This window comes from Salminus brasiliensis, chromosome 19 (assembly GCF_030463535.1).
Source record: "Salminus brasiliensis chromosome 19, fSalBra1.hap2, whole genome shotgun sequence".
Classification (NCBI taxonomy): domain Eukaryota; kingdom Metazoa; phylum Chordata; class Actinopteri; order Characiformes; family Bryconidae; genus Salminus; species Salminus brasiliensis.
The window spans coordinates 35,585,953-35,609,842 of NC_132896.1; the positions used below are offsets into that span (position 1 = coordinate 35,585,953).

Genomic DNA, 23,890 nt, shown 5'->3' on the forward strand with positions numbered 1-23,890 from the left:
ATATTATTCGGAACTTTTATGAGATAAGAAAAGGAGGTCCTAGCTTGTAAAGCACTTGTGTAAATACTGTCAGTGTAAAATAGCAATGGCTTAAAGTTTAAAGCTAATTCTATAATAAGGTAAAGTTTCTTTTACAATTTACGAATACACAGATTCATGTTTGCATTTTCAGTAGAATGATGATGTATGTATTCACAGGGGGAAAAAGGAGACATGCCCAGATTGTAAATTCACTTTTATAAAAATGTGTAGATACAGAATAATCAGAAAATTATAAAAAAAAAAGTAAAACAACTGATTCTCTTTATCTATAAAACGTAATAAAAACATGTAAAAATAAGAGTTTTGTTTCATTTTGTACATTCAGTTTTAAAATTCAGTGTTGAAGCTGACGCCTCCTCACTGACACGGCCTGCAGATCAGCAGACACCATTCACAGAAACACAGCAGCTACACTATCAGCAACACCTAGAGAGAGAGAGAGAGAGACAGAGAGAGAGACAGACTGTCATCATTTCACATTTGCTGTGTCCTGCTAATGAATGAGTTCAGCACTCAGTTTTCATTGAATTACTGTAATTACTGTATTAAATTACTGTTTAAAATCTGGTCATTTTAAACAAGTCATTAGAATACCATTCTATATTAGACACATCAATATGTGTATATTTTAGCATTTTAGCACATACTCAATAATAGAAATATACTTTAAAATAGGTTAAAACGTGTACTTTGGTACGTGAATCTCCAAAAAAATAAAAGCTTGGCAGTGTTTCATCCTCACTACAAATATAACTATATACATATGTTTTATAATATTTATACTTACACACAAAGCACTTTGTTTAGCATTGTATTAATATTTTAGTACTTGTACACTTTATTCTTAGAGCAAAGTACAATTTCTAGAAACGAAATAAAGGTAATAAGAGAAAAAGCCCTTAAGTTTATATGTTAGAAGAATTTGAGCAGCTTATATGTTAATATTGAACACTGATGGTGTGAATAATAACGTCAGTGTAGGGCGAAGGCTTTAGTGTTTCTGAACAGTGTTTCTGAACCCTGCTTCTGGAGGCACCCTGCCCTGCACATTTTACAGCTTTACCTGCTCCCAACACTCCTGATTCAACTAATCAGCTCATTAACCAGCGCGTTCAGAACTGCAGGGGGTGTGTTAAAGTAGGGAGTCCTCAAAAATGCCAGGATGTCTCCAGGAGCAGGGCTGAGCAGCACTGTAGCAGTTCTCACACTGTAGTCTCAGCTCCACGGTGAGTACAGAGTACACTGAGCTGTGCTACAGTCTGACAGTCTGACCCTCTACTACTTTGAACTTACCACACATGTCCTCCCCCATTTTAACATATGCGTAGCCCTCATCACCCCAGGACTTCCCCCAAGAGTTCCGCACGATCCAGAACGGCACCTCGCCTGAGAATCAGAATCAGAATCAGAATCTCTTTATTTCACCAAGTATGAGGAGATACGTGTTCATCACACACCACACACTAAGTTAGTGAGGAGTCAATCATGATTATCAAACAGTGGAGCTGAACAAACCCAAAGGAGCGTGAACCTTCATGAGTTTCCAGGAACCGCCACTGAGGCCACACTCATACAGAACCGCCACATACTGAAACACTGCCACAGGGAAACCACTGTACTGATAACACACACTCTACACTCTGAGCAAAAAGGGTTCTAGATAGTAATGGTGAGGTGACAATAGTGAAACTTTTGGCGCTTTAAAAGGTTTAGAACGCTTTAACCAGACAAAGAACCATTAAAGCAACTAGATCCAGATTATCTGTTGCTGTGGTTCTATATAGAAACAGTCTTCACTAAAGAACCCTTGAAGAACCCTTTATTAAAGAGAGCACTTGAGCCACAAAGTCATGCAGTTTCTTGTGTTCTGAAAACTAAAATACTAAAGCCTTTAAATACTTCTACTTTAGTACATACATGATATAAATACTTTAGTATTTGAATTTTCCATACTGTAATTAATGCTACAGTACTTTTTGTATTTCATCCACTGAGAATTGTAATTATTAGGAATATAATAAGAATACAACTGAAATAATACTAACGTACTGCAATTAGACATATTTTAAAATACAATATAAAAATATATTATACTTCCACACTTTACACTACACAGACTTTCTTTTTTGATTGTATTAGTACTTCACTTGTTCATCCTGAGAATAAAGTAGAAAATAAATATACTACAATTACTACAAATCATCCTAGTAGGTGCACTAGGAGCAGTAGGTGCACTAGGTACACCCCCCACACACACACACACCCATGACATGTGAAGAAGCTTCCCTTCACTCTCCTGGCACTGGAAGCATCATGCAATGGGGGAGATCTAAAAAGTTTAGGGGTGGGGGGGGTGGAGTGGGAATGACTAAGCTCTCTGTTTAGTCGCTGAGTTCATGCTGCTGTCCTTGAAAACGCAACACTGACCTGAAGCACAGTGAACTTAAACACAGCTGAACCAAAAGGTCTGACATGCAGAGTCTGTCTTTCCACACATCAGTGAAAGAACGGGAGGTTCTGAAGAGCTCACTGAACTCCAGCGTGGTTCTGTATGTAATAGGAGACACCGCTGCACCAACAACAAGTCAGCTGGTGAAATCTCCTCCCTCCTAGATCTTCCTCCATCAGCTGTGAGTGGTGTTATTATTGAACAGTGGAAGAGTTTAGGAGGAACAGCTCACAGAGAGCAGCTCAGCCACCGAGTGTCTGTCAGACCACGTAAAGTTACAGAGCGGGGTCAGGGCCGAGTGCTGAGCTCAGAGCAGAGTGCAGAAAAGCCTCCAACTGACTCAGTAACTGCAGCAGAGCTCCAGACCTGCTGCTGCTGCTGGTAGAGCTGCAGAGGGGGACCAGCTCTATATTAATAATGCCTATAGGTTTAGAATGGGACGTGTTCATAGTATATACACAGTAAAAGCAATCAACTGTTTACAGTAGTTACTGATGAATATCTAAAATCACTTCTATCCAGATGTTGAGAGTACAAGGAAAAAAAAACAGTATTTCCCTAAATTTACCTAAAATACTCTGTCTGTCCAAAAGTATCCAGACAGCCCTAATATAAAATCATTGCAGCTAATTTAAATTGACACAGGTGTTCAGTTTAAGTAGGAAGCACAGCCTGTGTGTAATCTCTGTTAATGAGCCTTCTGTTCATATCAACACACTTTTTTAACAGCCTGGACTATTATGTGAATGAGGCACAATACAGGACAGTCTTCATCCTCATAACTCATAAGAAACATCAGTTAATAGACCATAAATTAGAAACCTGTGGACGCCACAATATATGCTGAACATTTAATCTGAATCAATACCTGACTCCAACAAAGTGTACGTATGAGAGGTTTGTATATACCTGTAGTATCATAGCCGATGATCAGCACAGCATGGTTGGCGTGGCCACTGGAGCAGTGGTGTTGGATGACTCCTCCAAGATAATCCTGCCAGCTGGTTGCGTCCACAATAACCACCAATGGGCCCCAGTCCACCAAACGCTCCTTCATCTGTTCCTCCTGACCACTGCAACACACACACACACACACACACACACGCACACACACACACACACACAAAGCCTTTATTTAAGCCGAAAACCTTCTTATAATCTTCATAGAAAATCACTAGTCAATAGAACAGGACTTTCTAGAGCAGCCGTGAGCATGAGGTAACCTAGGGTCATTGTGCCCAAGGCTAAGTGTGGGCTAGAGGGGTATAAACATTATGGTAGCCCACACCGACAGAACCACCAGACACTCACTTCCACGAAACCGGCTCCAGATCATTAACCCTTAACAGCTGCAGGTACCATCTTGTTTATATGAATTCTGTCTGACTGGTGGAGTGAGTGGAATACAGACTGTAAACTTTAATCCAGCCCACATCAGTGTCTTAATCCAAGAGGAGAGAGGATGTGTCCCAATTCCTGTACTACTCACTAACACTATAAGGTTTGGAAGGTTAGTACGCACAGCGGCTGGGACCAAAACGCCTCCCTATTCACGCTTTAGGGCACTACTGAGTGCGTCAGGCCTTTTTCTCTGTGTCTGAATCATAAAGTGGAACCTGGGTGTGAATTTGAGGGCACTACAGTCTCTTGCAATGAACTCACAATATTTAGTGAACAGTGAAGCTCACTACAGGACCAGAATGCACTGGAAGTCTCTTTGTTATTAAGCAACAGACAGTGGAACAAAATGAAATGGAGCCAGTGAGGTTTGCTTATAGGAGCTTGTGAAGGTTACAGGCGACCGCCTGCTGTGAACTGCAGGTATTTTTCCATGCAGTTTATTAACAGTAGGTTTAGGTTGCTCAGCAACATGAGGGTCAAAGCTGAATCCATGAACAGCTCCATCTTTAACCACTTTAACTTAGACTTCAGAGGATTTAAACTCTGTATAACACTAACGAGGGAGTGAGAGAGTAGGGTCCATTTCAGTCACGGCCTCTATTTACGTACTAATCTGTTCATACTAGCAGGAAGTGATTAAGTGTTGCCATGCCAACATACACTGTTCTCCTGCTGTTGTTGCTACTGCACTTACATCACTGTCTTTTTCAAACTTCTTCCAGATGTGAGTAGCTCCTGCCTTTCTGTTTTGCATTGCACTGTGGGACAATAAAGTCTCCTGAAAACAGGCCGGTACATTACATTTATGGTATTTAGCCGACGCTCTTATCCAGAACGACTTACAAGGTTACTGGTATTACAGAGGTGGGCCAATGTAGTGTTAGGAGTCTTGCCCAAGGACTCTTATTGGTGTAGCGCAGCACAGTCACCCAGACCAGGAATCGAACCCCAGTCTCCCACATGGTGAGGTAGCTCACTGGCAGGAAGTAGTGATATCTGTTGCACCACACCAACCACATATCTGAGTATACTGATCTGAATGTATCTAAAATACACACTACATCCTCAAAACCTAGTCAGTATCACTATTCAGTAAGCAACTGGGACTCACACATTACTATAATGTTTTTTATAGATATCCTTGTGTACAATATTGTTATTATAGAATGTAAATGATGTATGTAATAAATGTCATTTGCTGTGGGACTACATGTCTAACATAAATATACAAATATATGCTCAGAATGTGTAAACAGTAAAGAAATATGACAGTAATAACTCTAGAATAATGATTAATTCTGTACTCTGAAAACAGAAATGGGAAGAAGTTCATGATGACTCTGCAGCCTTGACCCCTCAATTCACCTACAGTTCAGTGACACAGCAAACACACACACACACACACTTTCTTTGTTTTGTACACGCTGTCAGGACATGGAGCCATACATAGACTGCATCTGTATTATATAACACGACCAAGGACAGCAGCAACAACAAGTCCAATGTTAAATACAGTCTTATGCAAAAGTATGGGCACCCCGGGCAATTGAAATGTCTGTGAGCGTAAAGAAGTCACATCCTCTACAGAGACGCACTTCAGTACATTTAATATACAATTAAAGTTTATTTACTAAATGTATTATATGTCCAAATGTTAGTGGACACCCCTCCTAATGAATGCATTCAGCTGCTTAAAGTTGCACCCATTGCGAACACAGATGTGCAAATGCACACACACAGCTTGTCTCATCCCTGTAGAGAAGAATTGAGTACTGCCAATAGAATAGGACTCTCTCTCTGAAGCAGATAAACATGAAGCTATTGGCTCCATATGCCTAATAATGCCAGCCGTGGGTTAGAGGGGTATAAAGCCCCCCAGCATTGAGGAGCTGTGGAGCAGTGGAAGGATGATTTCAGAAGAAACAATTAATGAGTTGGTGTCCAAATACTTTAGTCCATTTAGTGTGTAATTTTATATATATATATATACTGTTTATTAGTTGTTCTGTACCTGAAGTCGAATGCAGCGTAGTCCTTCACTGAGACGCCACCATAGAACTGAGGGAAGACCTGGCACAGCCCCGTCTCAGCTTTATACGGATACTCCGTCTCATTCACCAGCTTCTCTTTAGTCTGGAGAGAACACACCAAAACGGACATGACAGCTGTTGAAGTCAAATCAAATCTATTGATATAAGATTATTTTACCAAGACAGCTTCCTCACATGCAGGAGGGGAAATAATACAATACACAAAGCAATGCAGCACCTGTTTGAGCCACTCCAGAGCAGCCACAGTGGACCCTCCGTTACAGCCACCGTTTTTGTAGGAGCAGTCGATGACCTGCTGAACACTCAGGTCCTGCAACACTCCTCCATCCTTTACACACACCGCCTCGATAGCAGCCACCACACTGAAGGCCCAGCATCCTCCACACTGCAGCAACACAATAGAACACCTTTAAACACTAAAAAACACTGACTCTACTGTTTATAGCATTCTCCTATTTTACAAAAGCTCTGAACGTACCAATCCCTGGTTCTGAACTGGTCCGATGGCTTTGTGCTTTCTCCAGTCAAATCGTGCTGGATAGACATCTGATCTGGGGCGACTGTTTCTGGTCAAATTGTATTTGGGAGTGACTTCAGGCCAAGCATGGAGGTAGATATCTGAGAAACAATGAAAAAGTGAAAGTATGGTACTGTATCTCAATCTAACTCAATTAAATAGCTGAAACTGTACTATAGTGAAAGTATGGTACTGTATCCCAATCTAACGCAATTAAAGAGTTGAAACTGTACTATAGTGAAAGTATGGTACTGTATCCCAATCTAACTCAATTAAAGAGCTGAAACTGTACTATAGTGAAAGTATGGTACTGTATCCCAATCTAACTCAATTAAAGAGCTGAAACTGTACTATAGTGAAAGTATGATACTGTATCCCAATCTAACTCAATTAAAGAGCTGAAACTGTACTATAGTGAAAGTATGGTACTGTATCTCAATCTAACTCAATTAAAGAGCTGAAACTGTACTATAGTGAAAGTATGGTACTGTATCTCAATCTAACTCAATTAAAGAGCTGAAACTGTACTATAGTGAAAGTATGGTACTGTATCCCAATCTAACTCAATTAAAGAACTGAAACTGTACTATAGTGAAAGTATGGTACTGTATCCCAATCTAACGCAATTAAAGAGCTGAAACTGTACTATAGTGAAAGTATGATACTGTATCCCAATCTAACTCAATTAAAGAGCTGAAACTGTACTATAGTGAAAGTATGGTACTGTATCCCAATCTAACTCAATTAAAGAGCTGAAACTGTACTATAGTGAAAGTATGGTACTGTATCTCAATCTAACTCAATTAAAAGAACTGAAACTGTACTATAGTGAAAGTATGGTACTGTATCTCAATCTAACTCAATTAAAGAGCTGAAACTGTACTATAGTGAAAGTATGGTACTGTATCCCAATCTAACTCAATTAAAGAGCTGAAACTGTACTATAGTGAAAGTATGGTACTGTATCCCAATCTAACTCAATTAAAGAGCTGAAACTGTACTATAGTGAAAGTATGGTACTGTATCCCACTCTAACTCAATTAAAGAGCTGAAACTGTACTATAGTGAAAGTATGGTACTGTATCCCACTCTAACTCAATTAAAGAGCTGAAACTGTACTATAGTGAAAGTATGATACTGTCTCCCAATCTAACTCAATTAAAAAATAAATGGTGAGTACAGTCACCTCTGAACTGCTGTGGTGAGAGGTGGGAGAACTGGTTGAGTCCGTATTTGGCAGGCTGCTTGTAGTCCTTGTAGTGAGAGTTCAGAAAAGCCTGCCTTTTCACTGAAGCCTGATTAACAACACCAAACAGAGCGTGCAGCGTTACTGAAGGACACACAGACTCCTGGAAGTCTGGACTTTCTTCAAAACTGTGTGGAGCCATGCAGAGGTGCTTCGGCCCCATCAAATAACTAATTACCATTTGCATCAATTTAACACTGCAGACTCCCACTGAGAGAACATGAAACACACTGAATAAAACACAATTATCTTAAACAGCACATGTTCAGACTTCCTTTAGCTCCCAAAACAGTGTTATTCCATTCTTGTTTTTCATGAGCATCAACAAAGCTGAAGGACGGGAAACTAAACAGACTCATTCCTCTCCAGGTGGACCTCCGGAGGTCAAGCTGGGCTCTGTTTAGGCTGTGATGTGCACCAATGAGAACAGCTGTGCGGCGGCCTTTTGTTGGATGAAAATGCAATTTAAATTAATTACACTTTCAGTAGAAAAGAAACTGTGCACTACCTGGCCACTTTATCAGAAACCCCTCTTTTGGAGCTGAAGTTTGGGTTAGCCAGGGTAGGGTAGGGGTTTCTAATAAAGTGGCCAGTGAGTGGAAGCACAGGGTAGGGGTTCCTAATAAAGTGTCCAGTGAGTGGAAGCACAGGGTAGGGGTTTCTAATAAAGTGTCCAGTGAGTGGAAGCACAAGGTAGGGGTTTCTAATAAAGTGGCCAGTGAGTGGAAGCACAGGGTAGGTGTTTCTAATAAAGTGTCCAGTGAGTGGAAGCACAGGGTAGGGGTTTCTAATAAAGTGTCCAGTGAGTGGAAGCACAGGGTAGGGGTTTCTAATAAAGTGTCCAGTGAGTGGAAGCACAGGGTAGGTGTTTCTAATAAAGTGTCCAGTGAGTGGAAGCACAGGGTAGGTGTTTCTAATAAAGTGTCCAGTGAGTGGAAGCACAGGGTAGGGGTTTCTAATAAAGTGGCCAGTGAGTGGAAGCACAGGGTAGGGGTTTCTAATAAAGTGGCCAGTGAGTGGAAGCACAGGGTAGGGGTTTCTAATAAAGTGGCCAGTGAGTGGAAGCACAGGGTAGGGGTTTCTAATAAAGTGGCCAGCGAGTGGAAGCACAGGGTAGGTGTTTCTAATAAAGTGGCCAGTGAGTGGAAGCAGAAGGTAGGTGTTTCTAATAAAGTGGCCAGTGAGTGGAAGCAGAAGGTAGGTGTTTCTAATAAAGTGGCCAGTGAGTGGAAGCACAGGGTAGGGGTTTCTAATAAAGTGGCCAGTGAGTGGAAGCACAGGGTAGGGGTTTCTAATAAAGTGGCCAGTGAGTGGAAGCACAGGGTAGGGGTTTCTAATAAAGTGGCCAGTGAGTGGAAGCAGAAGGTAGGTGTTTCTAATAAAGTGGCCAGCGAGTGGAAGCACAGGGTAGGTGTTTCTAATAAAGTGGCCAGTGAGTGGAAGCAGAAGGTAGGTGTTTCTAATAAAGTGGCCAGTGAGTGGAAGCAGAAGGTAGGTGTTTCTAATAAAGTGGCCAGTGAGTGGAAGCAGAAGGTAGGGGTTTCTAATAAAGTGGCCAGTGAGTGGAAGCAGAAGGTAGGTGTTTCTAATAAAGTGGCCAGTGAGTGGAAGCACAGGGTAGGGGTTTCTAATAAAGTGGCCAGTGAGTGGAAGCACAAGGTAGGTGTTTCTAATAAAGTGGCCAGTGAGTGGAAGCAGAAGGTAGGTGTTTCTAATAAAGTGGCCAGTGAGTGGAAGCAGAAGGTAGGTGTTTCTAATAAAGTGGCCAGTGAGTGGAAACACAAGGTAGGGGTTTCTAATAAAGTGGCCAGTGAGTGGAAGCACAGGGTAGGTGTTTCTAATAAAGTGGCCAGTGAGTGGAAGCAGAAGGTAGGTGTTTCTAATAAAGTGGCCAGTGAGTGGAAGCAGAAGGTAGGTGTTTCTAATAAAGTGGCCAGTGAGTGGAAGCACAAGGTAGGGGTTTCTAATAAAGTGGCCAGTGAGTGGAAGCAGAAGGTAGGTGTTTCTAATAAAGTGGCCAGTGAGTGGAAGCAGAAGGTAGGTGTTTCTAATAAAGTGGCCAGTGAGTGGAAGCAGAAGGTAGGTGTTTCTAATAAAGTGGCCAGTGAGTGGAAGCAGAAGGTAGGTGTTTCTAATAAAGTGGCCAGTGAGTGGAAGCAGAAGGTAGGTGTTTCTAATAAAGTGGCCAGTGAGTGGAAGCAGAAGGTAGGTGTTTCTAATAAAGTGGCCAGTGAGTGGAAGCAGAAGGCACGTCTCGACCAGTCCTTAAACTCACATGACTGTCACAGTCAGTCACGTGGAGCAAGCGCCTGTAACTCTACCTGTACAGGTGTGCTGGAGTGGGCCTACCTGTAAACGGCTCCATGCCTGAATGTCTGCCTCTCCGTTTGAGGTCCGTCTGAAAGGTGGTCCCTGAGTGAGACCCTCAGACACGTCCAGTAACTCTGCGCTGGAGAAGTGAAGCAGCAGAATCAGGCAGGATAATAAAACAGCGAGCGCTTCTGCATGAGCCATTCACCCTGCCCACACCTCACCAGACCCCTGCTGGCCTGCAGCTCCTCCACCATCCGCTCCACTTTCACTTTCCAGCGCTGCTGGCTCTCCACCTTTCAGCTGCGTGTGGGACCATAAAGTGCGTCATCGCCCCCTGGTGGCTGCAGCGCTATATTACCAAGTGTTGGCACAAATCAAACAGCCCTGGGGGGCTCCGGTGCTGCCCATCCTTACCACCTGCTGTCGTCCCGTCAGGAAGTTCAGGATCCCGCTCCACAGGGAGCTGTTCAGACCCAGATCCCAGAGCTCGATGTCAAGCCTTGGTTAGATATCAGCTGGTTAGATAATAATCTGGTCAGGATAAAAGGACAGTATCTCAGAGTAGAACTCAGAGAGAGGACAGGTGGCACAAAACTCCTTCAGAGCACCCAGGCTTCTCTCTTTCGCTCTGAGATATATAGATATATACCCACTCTGAGATGTATAGATATATACCCACTCTGAGATATATAGATATATATACCCACTCTGAGATATATAGATATATACCCACTCTGAGATATATAGATATATATACCCACTCTGAGATATATACCCACTCTGAGATATATATACCCACTCTGAGATATATACCCACTCTGAGATATATAGATATATACCCACTCTGAGATATATACCCACTCTGAGATATATAGATATATACCCACTCTGAGATATATACCCACTCTGAGATATATAGATATATACCCACTCTGAGATATATAGATATATACCCACTCTGAGATATATACCCACTCTGAGATATATAGATATATACCCACTCTGAGATATATACCCACTCTGAGATATATAGATATATACCCACTCTGAGATATATACCCACTCTGAGATATATATATATACCCACTCTGAGATATATATATACCCACTCTGAGATATATATATATACCCACTCTGAGATATATATACCCACTCTGAGATATATACCCACTCTGAGATATATACCCACTCTGAGATATATATACCCACTCTGAGATATATACCCACTCTGAGATATATACCCACTCTGAGATATATATACCCACTCTGAGATATATACCCACTCTGAGATATATACCCACTCTGAGATGTATAGATATATTCCCCTTCTGAGATAAAACCCTATCTTTATATCAAGGTATCACATGATATGTATCTTTGTATCATGGTATTAAGTAGCAGATATCTATCTGTGTATAGAGGTATCATATATTGTGTATCGTTCTATATAGGTCTCAAATACTGCCCTTTGTAATCACTCTACTGTTGTGCCTGAGTATCAGGTATTGTGTGTGTGTGTGTGTGTCGTATTATCGTAGCTCAAGGGTAAATACAGTCAGCCGCCCCTCACACTAGCGAGGGATCTTTCCTGAGTAGACAACCCAGCAGCTTGGTAATTCAGGTGGAAAAGAGCATCAGTTTAATGATGAATTTCACCACTAAACAAAAACAAGAGGCAGAGGCAATTATGACGAGTTTTAATGCTGAGGCAGAACGCAACACAGGTCATCCATTTCCACCACCAACACAAAGCAGGACCAGAGTCCAGCACCAATCCTGGGCCACGGTTACTGCCCCCCACCTCCACCCCTCACCCCAACTGATTGTACATGTCTGGAGGGAAAAGGCTCAAGTGACCCAGAATCAGTACCCAACTGTGAGGCTGCCCTTCGTGATCACAGATCTTCACCTTCAAAATACAAAAAACAGAACACAAAGAGACTGAGGACAAGCAACGAGGTCCAGGAGAGACAGACAGTGCTAAGAGGTCACTTGAGAGATATATACGGATGTATAGATATATATATGTAAATATATATATATATATATATGCAAATACTGGATATATTCATATACAGTCTATGTCTAAAAGTATCCGTACAGCTGTTTACCCAACATATTTTCTTCTAAAATCAAGGGTCTCCCTTTCCTGCAGTAACAGCCTTTACTCTTCGGGAAAGACTTGGAACATTGCTGTGAGGACTGGATTGCTGACGGGATTCAGCCACGAGAGCATTCGTGAGGTCAGGTTGAGATGAGGCCTGCAGTTGTTTTTAATGTAAATGTAGGAAATATTGCCTACATTCCAGATGCTCTAGCCTGCTTTCACCTGCCAAGACTTTTTTTTTGGTTTGCAGTAAGCATCACAAATGGAAGCCCATCTTCCCGAAGCTCCCAATGGAAGTCAAAGGAAAGTAGTCCCTCCAACTCATCCCAGGACTGTTAATCGTGGAGCTTTGTGAAATGAACTGTATTTAATGGAGCTTCATCACTCTCACAGCTCATCCCGAGACTTGTTTTCGAGATTCAGGAGCTTCGCCAATCCTGGACTTCACCAGGATGACCCTAAAGAAGGTCCTTCCTCCAGATAACCCCAAGACTTGTTCTCAGTGGAGCTTCATCACTGCAACTCATCCCGTAGATGTTTTCAGTGAAGGTCATCACCCCAACTCATCCCTTAGATGTTTTAATGGAGCTTCAGCACTTCAACTCATTCCAAAGATGCTTGTAATTAAGCTTTGCCACTCCTACTCATCCCATTTATGCTTTCAATGGTGCTTCATGGCTCCAACTAATCCTAGGATGTTCTTAATGAAGATCATCGCGCCATCTCATTTCAAGAATGATCTTAATGGAGCGTAGTTTACCCAACTCATATCACTGTGGTTTATCGCTCCAACTTATCCCAGAACAGCTCAGTGGATCTTCAGCGCTCCAACTCATCCCAAAGATGTTCGGAATAGAGCTTTGTGGATCTAAGCCAACAACCCAAGTGAGTTCACTGGAGCTCCACCACTTCAGAGAACCTACTCCCAACTACTGGGAGCTTTAGACCTCTCTAGGGTTGACCCTTGGCATTGCTCATGGTGGCCTCAGACTTCTCCAGAACGTCCCATCCTATCGCTACATCTTAATTTCTATGGAGATTATATGGCTGGACATTAATTTTAACAATGGGTGTACCTTACAATAGCAGAATCCACTACTTAGAAGGGGTGTCAGGACACTTTTGGACATATAGTGTATACATTTGCCCCCCTTACAAGGGGCCGAGTAGTACTCGGTGTAGTTATTCCAGGCTTGTCGTTAGATACAGGTTTTAAACTTTTCTATGTACAGAGAAATACCCTTTTCTGTTCTACAAGGGAAGAAATGCTGATTTGTCAATAGAAGTTTCATTTCGAGTGCTAACCGGTCAGCACTGAGGGCAGCGAGCTGCATTCAGCTCACATGGAAGAAGAGTTCAGAGGCCTTTAGCTACAAAAGCGGCTCAAATGTCCGTCCACCAGTCCAGACTGTCCATCGGAGTCAAATAAGCATCTGGACATTAAAAACGATCAGTAGAGAACATACATGAAACAGGTTCGGTCAGACAGACAGACAGACAGACAGCATTGGAATTGAAAAGAGCAAAGAAACAAACCGACCCTCTGAAAAGAGAGTCTGAGAATGTCAGAGAGAGAGAAAACAAGGTCTGGAAGTGTAGGGAGGGTTTTCGTGTCCAGCCCAAACCCTCTGGTCAGGGTAAAATCAGTAAAATCAGTCTCCATTGTCATTGTGGTCATTGTCCAAGCTTCTGTTTTCAATAGGAAAGTGTTGGCCCCCTCAGGCTGGGACTTGGGAGGGGCACGGGGATGGGGGGCACAGAGCACGAGGAGGCGTGTTCTCATGACTTGTTCTCGTCATACATGTCCAGAGACGCCTGGATATCAGGAAGCTCCATCTCGCACACCACGCTGCGGGGGGAGCCGGAGCTCCGGCTGAAGAAATGGCCACCTGAGGGAGGAGGAGAAGACAGGAGTTAAACATTTCACTGTACAACCTGATTGGCTGAGCCGCATTTGAAAAAATGAAAAATGGGAAAAATGTTTCACTCCTCGATCCCCAGGTTTACAGTTTAAATTTTAAGACCAATTATTCAGTCAACTTCTATTATTTATTTTAGCTACTATAAAATATTCAGTATCTGCTATAAAACAATATGCAATAAGTAAATATATTAAATGTAATGAAAATATATTGAGGTATTTTGTAATATTGCCATTTTTAATAACTAATAATCCATCTTGTGATACATTGATGGTACAACAAAAATAATAATATAATAATGCTATGATGAGCAGGAAATAACTATTATTTAATATACTAATCTAATATACTATTATGCACAGTGATGCTAATCATAAGCAATGGCAGCAACATCGTTGCTAGGCAGTTGCTATCCTGTTCCATGTGGTTGCTAGGGTGTACCTAATCAGTTATGATATCCCTGATAACAAAATAATGGAAATATGAGTGAGTAATGACTCACTACTGTACAGAGTGACTGTTCAGCATAAGCAGTATGTTGGTGGCATTATGTAATATTAGATTATATGTAATTATATTTTAATATCAATGTTGGGCACTGTAGTTGGTAGAGATTTAAATACATCCAGAGGCATTAGATTATCTATTCTACAATGTAAATGATAATTTAATACTATATTAATAATTCATTAGTAATTTCATCATTTTGAAGCTCACCAGACGTCTTTTTCCTATCCAGATAGCAAAACAAACCACACAAAAAAGCACACACACACACACACAAAATAAATACATTTTATATATATATATAATAAAAAACTTGGTATCCCAAATGGTGCAGCTGCTAGGTGGTTGCTATGCTGTTCCAAGTGGTTTCTATGGCTTTGTGTTACAGGTGTTTACAGATACAGGTGGTTGCAAAGCAGTGGCTAAGGTGTCACAGGCGGTTGCCATATTGTTGCTAAGCAGTTGCAGTGGTATCCCAGGTGAAGCGTACAGTTGGTCAGTTTGGTGACCTGTTTGGCCCTGAGGTCAAATACAAAGTCTATTCGAACAGGCAGCCGAACCCGACTCAACTCTCAACACGAACAAATGACTCAAACACAGAGTAAAAGACTTCAGCTCAGTTTAATCCAGCCCGACATTTATTCCACATTCTTTCACAAAAGGCACAAAGACGGATCAGCTGAATGAAGAAACTCGACACTGAAGCTGCATCTCTTCTGAATAAACAGCACCATTCAAGCATGTTAAATCTTCATTAACTGGCCTGCTTTACATACAATAATAACTACCAGGTAGATTTCAATCATATAAACACAACCTCTGTTTGAGAATATTAGGAACATAAATATCACATTCTGCAATTCTCTGATTCTATTTATTCTGAATAATAATTTTATTCATTAAATTCATTTGGGTTATTAATTTGATCATAAATATTTTTTTAGGAATTATTCTGGAAATGAAAATGATGAAGATTAATTATTAATTTATCTGCAGTCAGATTTATTTTCTATGGTTAATAGAATATTGATTCCCAGTGTTTGAAAGGATGCGTGTATTAAGAGAGTTTTTTCTTTTCTTATGGCACACAGGATAAAAGCCTCAGCGCTAGCATATCAGTCCAGATCCTCATGTTTTATGCAGCAGGTCACAGTCTAAACAGTCTAAACTATCAGCTCTACTAATACTGCTAAATGCTTTCTGAGCCCTGACTTACTAAAAGTGAAAAGTGTGAGATCTCAGATCTACTGGATAGAAAATGCTTCACTCGAACACGACCTGACTTCCATTTCTGTCAGATTTTAAGTGCAAACATAACATTCGGAGCATGCTGCAGTATCAGAACTCATGTTTGTATGGGTTGCTTGCAGAGTCTTCACTCCATCTCCCACCTGAAACACAGGAAGCACAACTCCACTTTAACCTTCATCACAGTGACAGAACACACAGCTTCATCACAGCAGCTTCATCTCTCTGGTCACCTTTAAACAAGGTCTTTACAGCAGAAGGCACAAAATGTTCTGAACTCTAAATGGAAATTAGTGTAAAAGGAAAAAATAAATAAATTGAGTAATTTGAGCATTTCTATTGGTCCATGCATCCAGATTTAACAACACAGTGTACAGATTCAGCTACAGGGTTCAGACCATGGAGAAAACCAAAAACGGACAAAAATGGAGATACATGTTATTTATATACACACGTTGTATAAAAGCTGCTAATAATAACACTCCTACAGAAGGTGGTGGTGCTTCTCCATCACTGTGTATATATTCACACATTTGTTTACAGTAGAATTACTGCTGAGAGAAATGACCCCAGACAATGTGCTTATGAGTCTAGAATACCTGCATAATTCTGTATATGCTATAAATGCATTATGGAATAAGGGGCAATAATATAAAGTATAAATTAACCTCTCGAGACCCTGTGTCCTCTGCACCATCATACTTCATTTTTTAAAACTTTGACCTTTTGGCCTCGTATGAGTTTAGTTTTTATACTTAGGTCCTACTATTCCCAAATAGCTAGGAGAAATTAAAAATGTTACACACCAAGCAAAAGTCCGGGTCTCAGGAGGACAGCAATCAAAAATTACTGTTTTTTTTTTATATGTCTGACTGTAGTAATTACACATGCATTAAAACTGTCTTGATGACTTTACAATAGTCCTACAATTGTGAAAATAGCAATAAAAATCATAGAAGTACCCAAACTTTTGACTGTTCTGTATTACTGCAGGGTCTGGGATTAGTAAGTGAATGTTTTTCTCACCATTATAATTGTTTCAGTATATTTAGTATATTTTAGTTTATTTTTAGGCTGTTTGTCAAGACTGTACGCACTGCTGTGGATCGGAGGCAGAAGTGCCTCAGTAGTATTGAAGGAGGACACCAATGACCTGAGGAAGCCTGAGGGCTGTGAACTCTGGTTAATTCCTAACAGTCTGTGATTTTAGAGAGCTGATAAACCAAAGCTGAACTCACTCAGGGCTGGGGCCGGCGTAGCTGGTGGCTCTGATGATCATGTAGCACAGCGTCAGAGCGCTGAGGACGCCGAAACTGGCCACAATAAACCACTCCTCTGTCAACAGAGTAAAAGGAGGAACGGTCACTGTCTGCAGTGGACGACGCCGGGGGCAGCCGAATCGTTGCGGGAGAGCGGAAAGAGGCGGAAAGGAAGGGCAGTGGAGAGAAACGGAAAGAGAGAGGAGGAACGACCTGCAGAGAGAAGAGACACAGCGCCCCCTACTGAGGGCTAAAGCAGACAGACGCCGCGGAGGAAAGCAGTCGAAGAGGTATACACACACACATGCGCAAAAAAACGTCTGGAGCTGGACAGCTGCAGATCCTGACGCTCGAGTTTCACAACAGCACAGAAATAATCACCCATTTAATCACAAAGAGCAGCAGAACCGACACGTACAGTCCTGGGCTGCGTCCCAATCGCGCACTACACACTCGCACTATGAGGTATAGACTATATACTAATTTTAATAGTGCATGTTTGGCACACAACCTTAACATACCAAACCATCTCGTACTAACAGCAAGCGCTTAATACATTTTTTTATTTGGACAAAAGTATTGGGACACCTGCTCATTCATAATTTCTCCCGAAATCAACCTTATTAAAAAATGTCTATGCTGCTTTTGTTGGAGTAACTGTCTCAACTGTCCAGTGAACTACTAGATTTTGGAAGAGCATTGGTGTAAGGATTTGATTAATTTCACCAAGAAGAGCATTAGTGGGGTCACCACCACCATCATTCCAGAGAACACAGCTCTTCCACTGCTCCACAGCTCTTCAATGCTGGGGGGCTTTATACCCCTCTAGCCCACACCTGGCACCTGGCATATTGGCAGTACTTCTTCTCTACAGGGACTAGACAAGCTGTGTGCGTGCATTTGCACATCTGTGTCAGCAATGGGTGCAGCTTCAAGTAGCCAGTAGTAGCAGTAAAGAGAATACATTCATTTGAAGGTGTGTCTACAAACATTTGGACATGGTGTTCTTCGTTCTCATGCAGCACATGCTGCACTGTTATCTGTGTTACAAACGACACGCTTAAGAACTGAACCTGCAGACCTGCTCCCTGAAGGAACACCTGAACACGCATTTATGTATCTGAAGACTGGAACCAGGAACAGGTAATGAGGTGCTGGTGCCCTGTTCTCATGTAGAACCCTATAGAACCCCACACTAGTGCTGCAGGAGCTGCAGCTAATAATGCAGTATGAAACACAGGGAAGCTCGCTCAGGTTCCAGGTTTACTGCAATTACCATCTTCTGTACTCCACAGAGTCCCCTTACACCACCCTCACACCACCCTCACACCGATAACATTACTTTTAAATAACCTCAGGATGATTTTAATTAATTCATTAATTAGAATTAATTAACATTCCTGACTTTTTAAAGCAGCAAGTCGAACAAAGACAGAGAGAGAGAGAGAGAGAGAGAGAGAGAGAGAGAGAGAGAGAGACGGAGCAAGGAAAGAAAAGGATATATATATAAAGACTAAGAGAGCGCGTAAGAGAGAGAGAGGGTATAAGAGAGAGAGAGAAAGGAAAAGTGAGGATATATATATATATAAAGACAGGGAGAGAGAGCGTATGAGAGAGAGCGAGAGAGAGAGAGCGAGAGAGAGAGAGCGAGTGAGAGAGCGGTGGACTCTTACTGGTCACTGCGATGTTGATGTCCGAGCGAGTGGTCAGTTCGGAATCTGAGGGCAGCTGGGTGGAGCCAGACAGCCGCAGTGGCTCCAGACTGACGCTCTCCGACAGGTCCACCAGCGCCCCCCGGTGACTGGAGCTCTGGCTGCGCGACACACGCTCCATATCAAATGCCACATTATCCACACACGGCAGGTTAGGCTGCAAAAACACACACACACACACACACACACACCGGGTCAACAGTTGACAGTGTTATTTTTACTGCACACAGTCCTCGATAGGCGCTCATAAATAAAACACATTATTATTATGTTTTGTTACTGTTGTTTTTGTTTTTGTTTATTTTCCTGATTACACAGGCCCTGTACCCTGTTCCTCCTGCATGTAGAAATGGCCAATAAGGTTCTGCAGCACTCTGCTGCAATATCTCCTTTGGCCACTAGAGGGTAGTACAGCACAACTTTAGAATCAGCTGATTCCAGCACACAGCACCGTTACACTTCCCTCAGTAAAGCAATAAAGCTTCTGCAGGAGCTGCTTCTGATTACCGAGATAAACATGTTGATAAAAGCTGCCTCCTGGGCCTCCAGATCACGTCTGAACGCGTGGGACAGAGTCTAACATCAACGTTCAGCATAAGATCACGCAACAAATCCCACAACAACAACAACAACAACAACAACAACAACAACAGCAGCAGCAGCAGCAGCAGCAGCAGCAGCAGCAGCTCTAAACACAAACACACTGCTTTCAACACAAACTCAACCTTTTTGGAAAAGATCAGCTTTTACTTGGGTTAAGGGTTTATGCTTAAGGTTAGGATTAGGGTTAGGATTAGGGGTAGATACAATGATACAAAAAAAACAAAAAAACAAAGATGGTCCTCACAAATCGAGTAAAACAAATATGTGTGTGTGTGTGTGTGTGTGTGTGCTCACCAAGATGCCCAGAGCTTTAAGGATGTTGAGTTTGCACATGGGACAGGTGCAGTGTTCATTCAGCCAGGGGTCCACACACATCTTATGGAACACATGCCTGAAACAGAAAATGACAGGGTCATCAGCCTGGTCAGTGTGGTCATCTCTCTGAGTGTGAGGTCATATATCACACTTTCGCTTCACTCTGGGGGTGTAAATCTGACCTCAACTCAATTACGATTCTTTCCATTATTATTTAATGATATTTCTCAGCCTGTCTAGTCCCTGTAGAGAAGTACTGCCAATAGAATAGGACTCTCTGGAGCAGATCAACATGAAGCTAATGTTTTGGTGTGTTGGTGAGTTGGATGGTTAGTTTGTTGGTGTGTTGTGGGTTCAGTGGGATCTAAATAGTCTTATTTGGTGTGTTGGTTCTAAAAGGCTGTTTATCAGTAGGCGTGTACAGACCTCAGATCAGTGCAGTAATATAACTCCACTGTCAGACTGTCAGTGCAGCATTAGTGGACCTGGGCAAACAGCTCTGGGTGCCAATGCTGTGTAAGAATGTCTTATGTGTGTGTGTGTGTGTGTGTGTGTGTGTGTGTGTGTGTGTGTGTGTGTGTTTACAATAATCAGCCTGACAAACACTCCAGCAGGAGTTTTATTTGCTTTGATGGAGAGAGAGAGCATACGCATAGTGGTATGAATTAATGATGAGGGTGTTTACCATACACACACACACACACACCTTGTCTGTTCTGCATGTGTGTGTGTTTAGCATTTATGTGTTAACAATTCCAGACCAAAGGAGTGTTTATTGAGGTGTGTATGGACTAATATCTCCTATTCTAGTGTATAGGAGTGTTTATTGAGGTGTTTATAGACTAATATCTCCTATTCTAGTGTATAGGAGTGTTTATTGAGGTGTTTATGGACTAATATCTCCTATTCTAGTGTATAGGAGTGTTTATTGAGGTGTTTATAGACTAATATCTCCTATTCTAGTGTATAGGAGTGTTTATTGAGGTGTGTATGGACTAATGGCTCATATTCTAGTGTATAGGAGTGTTTATTGAGGTGTTTATAGACTAATATCTCCTATTCTAGCGTATAGGAGTATTTATTGAGGTGTTTATGGACTAATATCTCCTATTCTAGTGTATAGGAGTGTTTATTGAGGTGTGTATGGACTAATATCTTCTATTCTAGTGTATAGGAGTGTTTATTGAGGTGTGTATGGACTAATATCTCCTATTCTAGTGTATAGGAGTGTTTATTGAGGTGTTTATAGACTAATATCTCCTATTCTAGTGTATAGGAGTGTTTATTGAGGTGTTTATGGACTAATATCTCCTATTCTAGTGTATAGGAGTGTTTATTGAGGTGTTTATGGACTAATATCTCCTATTCTAGTGTATAGGAGTGTTTATTGAGGTGTTTATAGACTAATATCTCCTATTCTAGTGTATAGGAGTGTTTATTAAGGGGTTTATAGACTAATATCTCCTATTCAAGTGTATAGGAGTGTTTATTGAGGTGTTTATAGACTAATATCTCCTATTCTAGTGTATAGGAGTGTTTATTGAGGCGATGATGGAGTAGTACAGTATATCTTACTCTAGTGTATAGGAGAATGTAGACTGAATGGGCTGGTAAAGACAAATAGCTGCTGATATAAGGAACTGAACTTACACACGTTCTTTAAAGTGGATACATGAGACACAGAGGGGTAATGCAGTAGGACGTAAATTGAATGGCTCTGACTGGGTCAAGTGATGTGCCATTAGCTCGGCTCTGGCCTATTGATCCAGAACAGAAGGACTGACACTCCCACGCAAACACACACATATGCACACACACACACACACACACACCTGGTTAGGAGGAGAGACGCAGATAAGGGTAAAGATAGGAGGCTTATTTTCTTTCTTCATTTAATCCACAGCATCTGATACACCTGATATATGTTTGGTTGTATATATTATATTATATTATACTATACTATACAGTTAGGTACATTATGCTTAACTATTATACTGATTCATTTTTATTTGTTTGGTTGCATTTCTTTAAAAATATAGTGTATAATAGCAAATAATTCACTGTTTCTTCTGAAATCAGGGGTATTAAAGAGCTGATCCTGCTTCTGTTGGAGTAACTGTCTCTACTGTCCAGAGAAGAAGACTTTCTACTAGATTCTGATTGCATTCAGCAACAAGAGCGTTAGTGAAGATGTTGGATAATTACCACCTCACCTCATCATCCCCAATGGCAGTACTTCTCTACAGGGACTAGACTAGCTGTGTGTGCATTTGCACATCTGTGTCAGCAATGAGTGCAGCTTAAAGTAGCTGAATGCATTCATTAGAACGGGTGTTCACAAATATTTGGACATGTAGTGTATGATTATTATTATTATTACTGAGTTTAGTTCCTGCAGCTCAGCATCATCTGCTTCCTTCTGCTTTTTCCTTCCTCCTCTCTTCTGCCCTCAGAGCTGCTCACACCAGTCCTGTCTTCTCTTTCTCAGTGGTTCTGATGCTCTCCAAACCCACACTGCTTAGATCATCCTGAAACTCCCCAGCTTGCGTGTTGCTCTCCTCCGCAATTTCAGTCAGGCGTCAGTGCCTGGAGAAGTCCGAAGTCAGCTGTGTGTTTAGTGTGGGGATAAAACTGTGCACTTTATCGTCCCACAATAAACACAAACCAACCGAGGTCTTCCTCCGTTTGCACTTCTCACACTCTATTCGTCCTCAGCGGTTCTTTCTTCTGCTCATTCTGTGTTATTGATTTTAACTCAAGGACTGATTCCAAACCCTGATGAACTGAAGATCTCTTTTTTTATTCACTAAAAATAAAACAGAGCCATTTGTGGATGCACTTTTTTTGAGCACTTTTGGTAGGTACTGACCACTGCATACCGGACTGAACACCCCACCTGCCTGATGTTCTAGAGATGTTCTTGTCTTGTCTTGACAGTCTTGTCAAAGTGTCTCAGATTCTTACGCTTGTCCATTTTTCCTGCTTCATCACCTTCATCACCTTCAAGAACTGACTGTTCACTCAATGACTAATATGTAGATCCACCCCCTGACAGACCGAGACCCTGTAGATGAAAATAATTACTGCTGTTCATCTCACCTGGTGCTAATGTTATGGCTGATGGGTGTAGTCCCAGTGATCTCACCCCAAAAGGAGTTTAAGCTTTGGCCACTAGGGGGAGCACTGCCTGCAGTGGCTCTAATGCTGAACTGCAGAGCTGAGAGCGAAGAAGGCCGAAGCTTTGTCTGTTTCAGAGCAGCAGGATTTTGCTGTTCACTTCGTAAATAATGATTACGTAATCCGCAGAGTGCCACGCAATAACGCTTCACTTCTGAGGCATTCCCAATCATAACCCGGACAGTAACGCAGGCCGCAGGGAGATTATGTTTATCCTGATTTAATCCCTCTGGACTGGGGCTGTTTTGAAAGATCTGGCACTGCTGTGGAGAAGATAATAGAGGCTATCAGGCCAGAGGAGCAGACAGGGGAGGCTCGCAGGCTGATTCACATACGCTCATATTTTCTCAGGATCGAGATGGAAGAGACTTCTCGGAGATGAAGGTTTTATGGTGCACTTAGAAAGCAGTGTTTAAAATCTTAATCACTGCAGCTTAAGACGAGAGCTAAAACAGGCTCAGTACAAACTACTGACCAAAGGTTTGGACACATCTACCCACAGAATGCATTTCCCCCTCATCCCTTCATTTAAAAAAGCTGCCTTCTAAACAGCCTGGACTTATCTGGGTGTCTTGTTGTTCTCCCACAGAGCAAAGAGTGATTTGGGGGTTATTATTTCAATACAGTGAACCAAGTTATTAAAGTAGAGTGATTTAAATAGTGAGTGATCAGAGTATACTGATTTGGGTAGAGTGATTTGGGTAGAGTGGTCTGGGTAGAGTGGTTTGGGTAGAGTGGTTTGGGGAGAGTGATCTGGGGAGAGTGATCTGGGGAGAGTGATCTGGGGAGAGTGATCTGGGGAGAGTGGTTTGGGTAGAGTGGTTTGGGTAGAGTGATCTGGGGAGAGTGATCTGGGTAGAATGATCTGGGTAGAGTGATCTGGGTAGAGTGATCTGGGTAGAGTGGTTTGGGTAGAGTGATCTGGGGAGAGTGATCTGGGTAGAATGATCTGGGGAGAGTGATCTGGGTAGAATGATCTGGGTAGAGTGATCTGGGTAGAGTGATCTGGGCAGAGTGATCT

The 23,890-nt window shown here is 41.9% G+C and overlaps 2 protein-coding genes across 2 annotated transcripts in view; both read right to left on the reverse strand.

Moving 5' to 3' along the window:
* Positions 1-218: 218 nt before the first annotated feature.
* Positions 219-10,274, reverse strand: ctso (cathepsin O). The gene is made up of 8 exons (XM_072663546.1): positions 10,056-10,274; positions 7,647-7,755; positions 6,422-6,561; positions 6,161-6,328; positions 5,904-6,025; positions 3,401-3,564; positions 1,336-1,428; positions 219-468 (listed from the first exon to the last, which is right to left on the reverse strand). Exons 1-8 carry the CDS (start codon positions 10,218-10,220, stop codon positions 434-436), a joined length of 996 nt encoding a protein of 331 aa, XP_072519647.1. The 5' UTR covers positions 10,221-10,274; the 3' UTR covers positions 219-433.
* A 4,883-nt stretch (positions 10,275-15,157) lies between these two features.
* Positions 15,158-23,890, reverse strand: part of rnf130 (ring finger protein 130) — a 141,631-nt gene continuing 132,898 nt past the window's right edge. The window contains 4 exon segments of the mRNA XM_072663203.1: positions 15,158-15,946; positions 17,042-17,138; positions 18,736-18,931; positions 19,672-19,768. Of these exon segments, the coding sequence (XP_072519304.1) occupies positions 15,931-15,946; positions 17,042-17,138; positions 18,736-18,931; positions 19,672-19,768 (406 nt within the window). The 3' untranslated portion in view covers positions 15,158-15,930.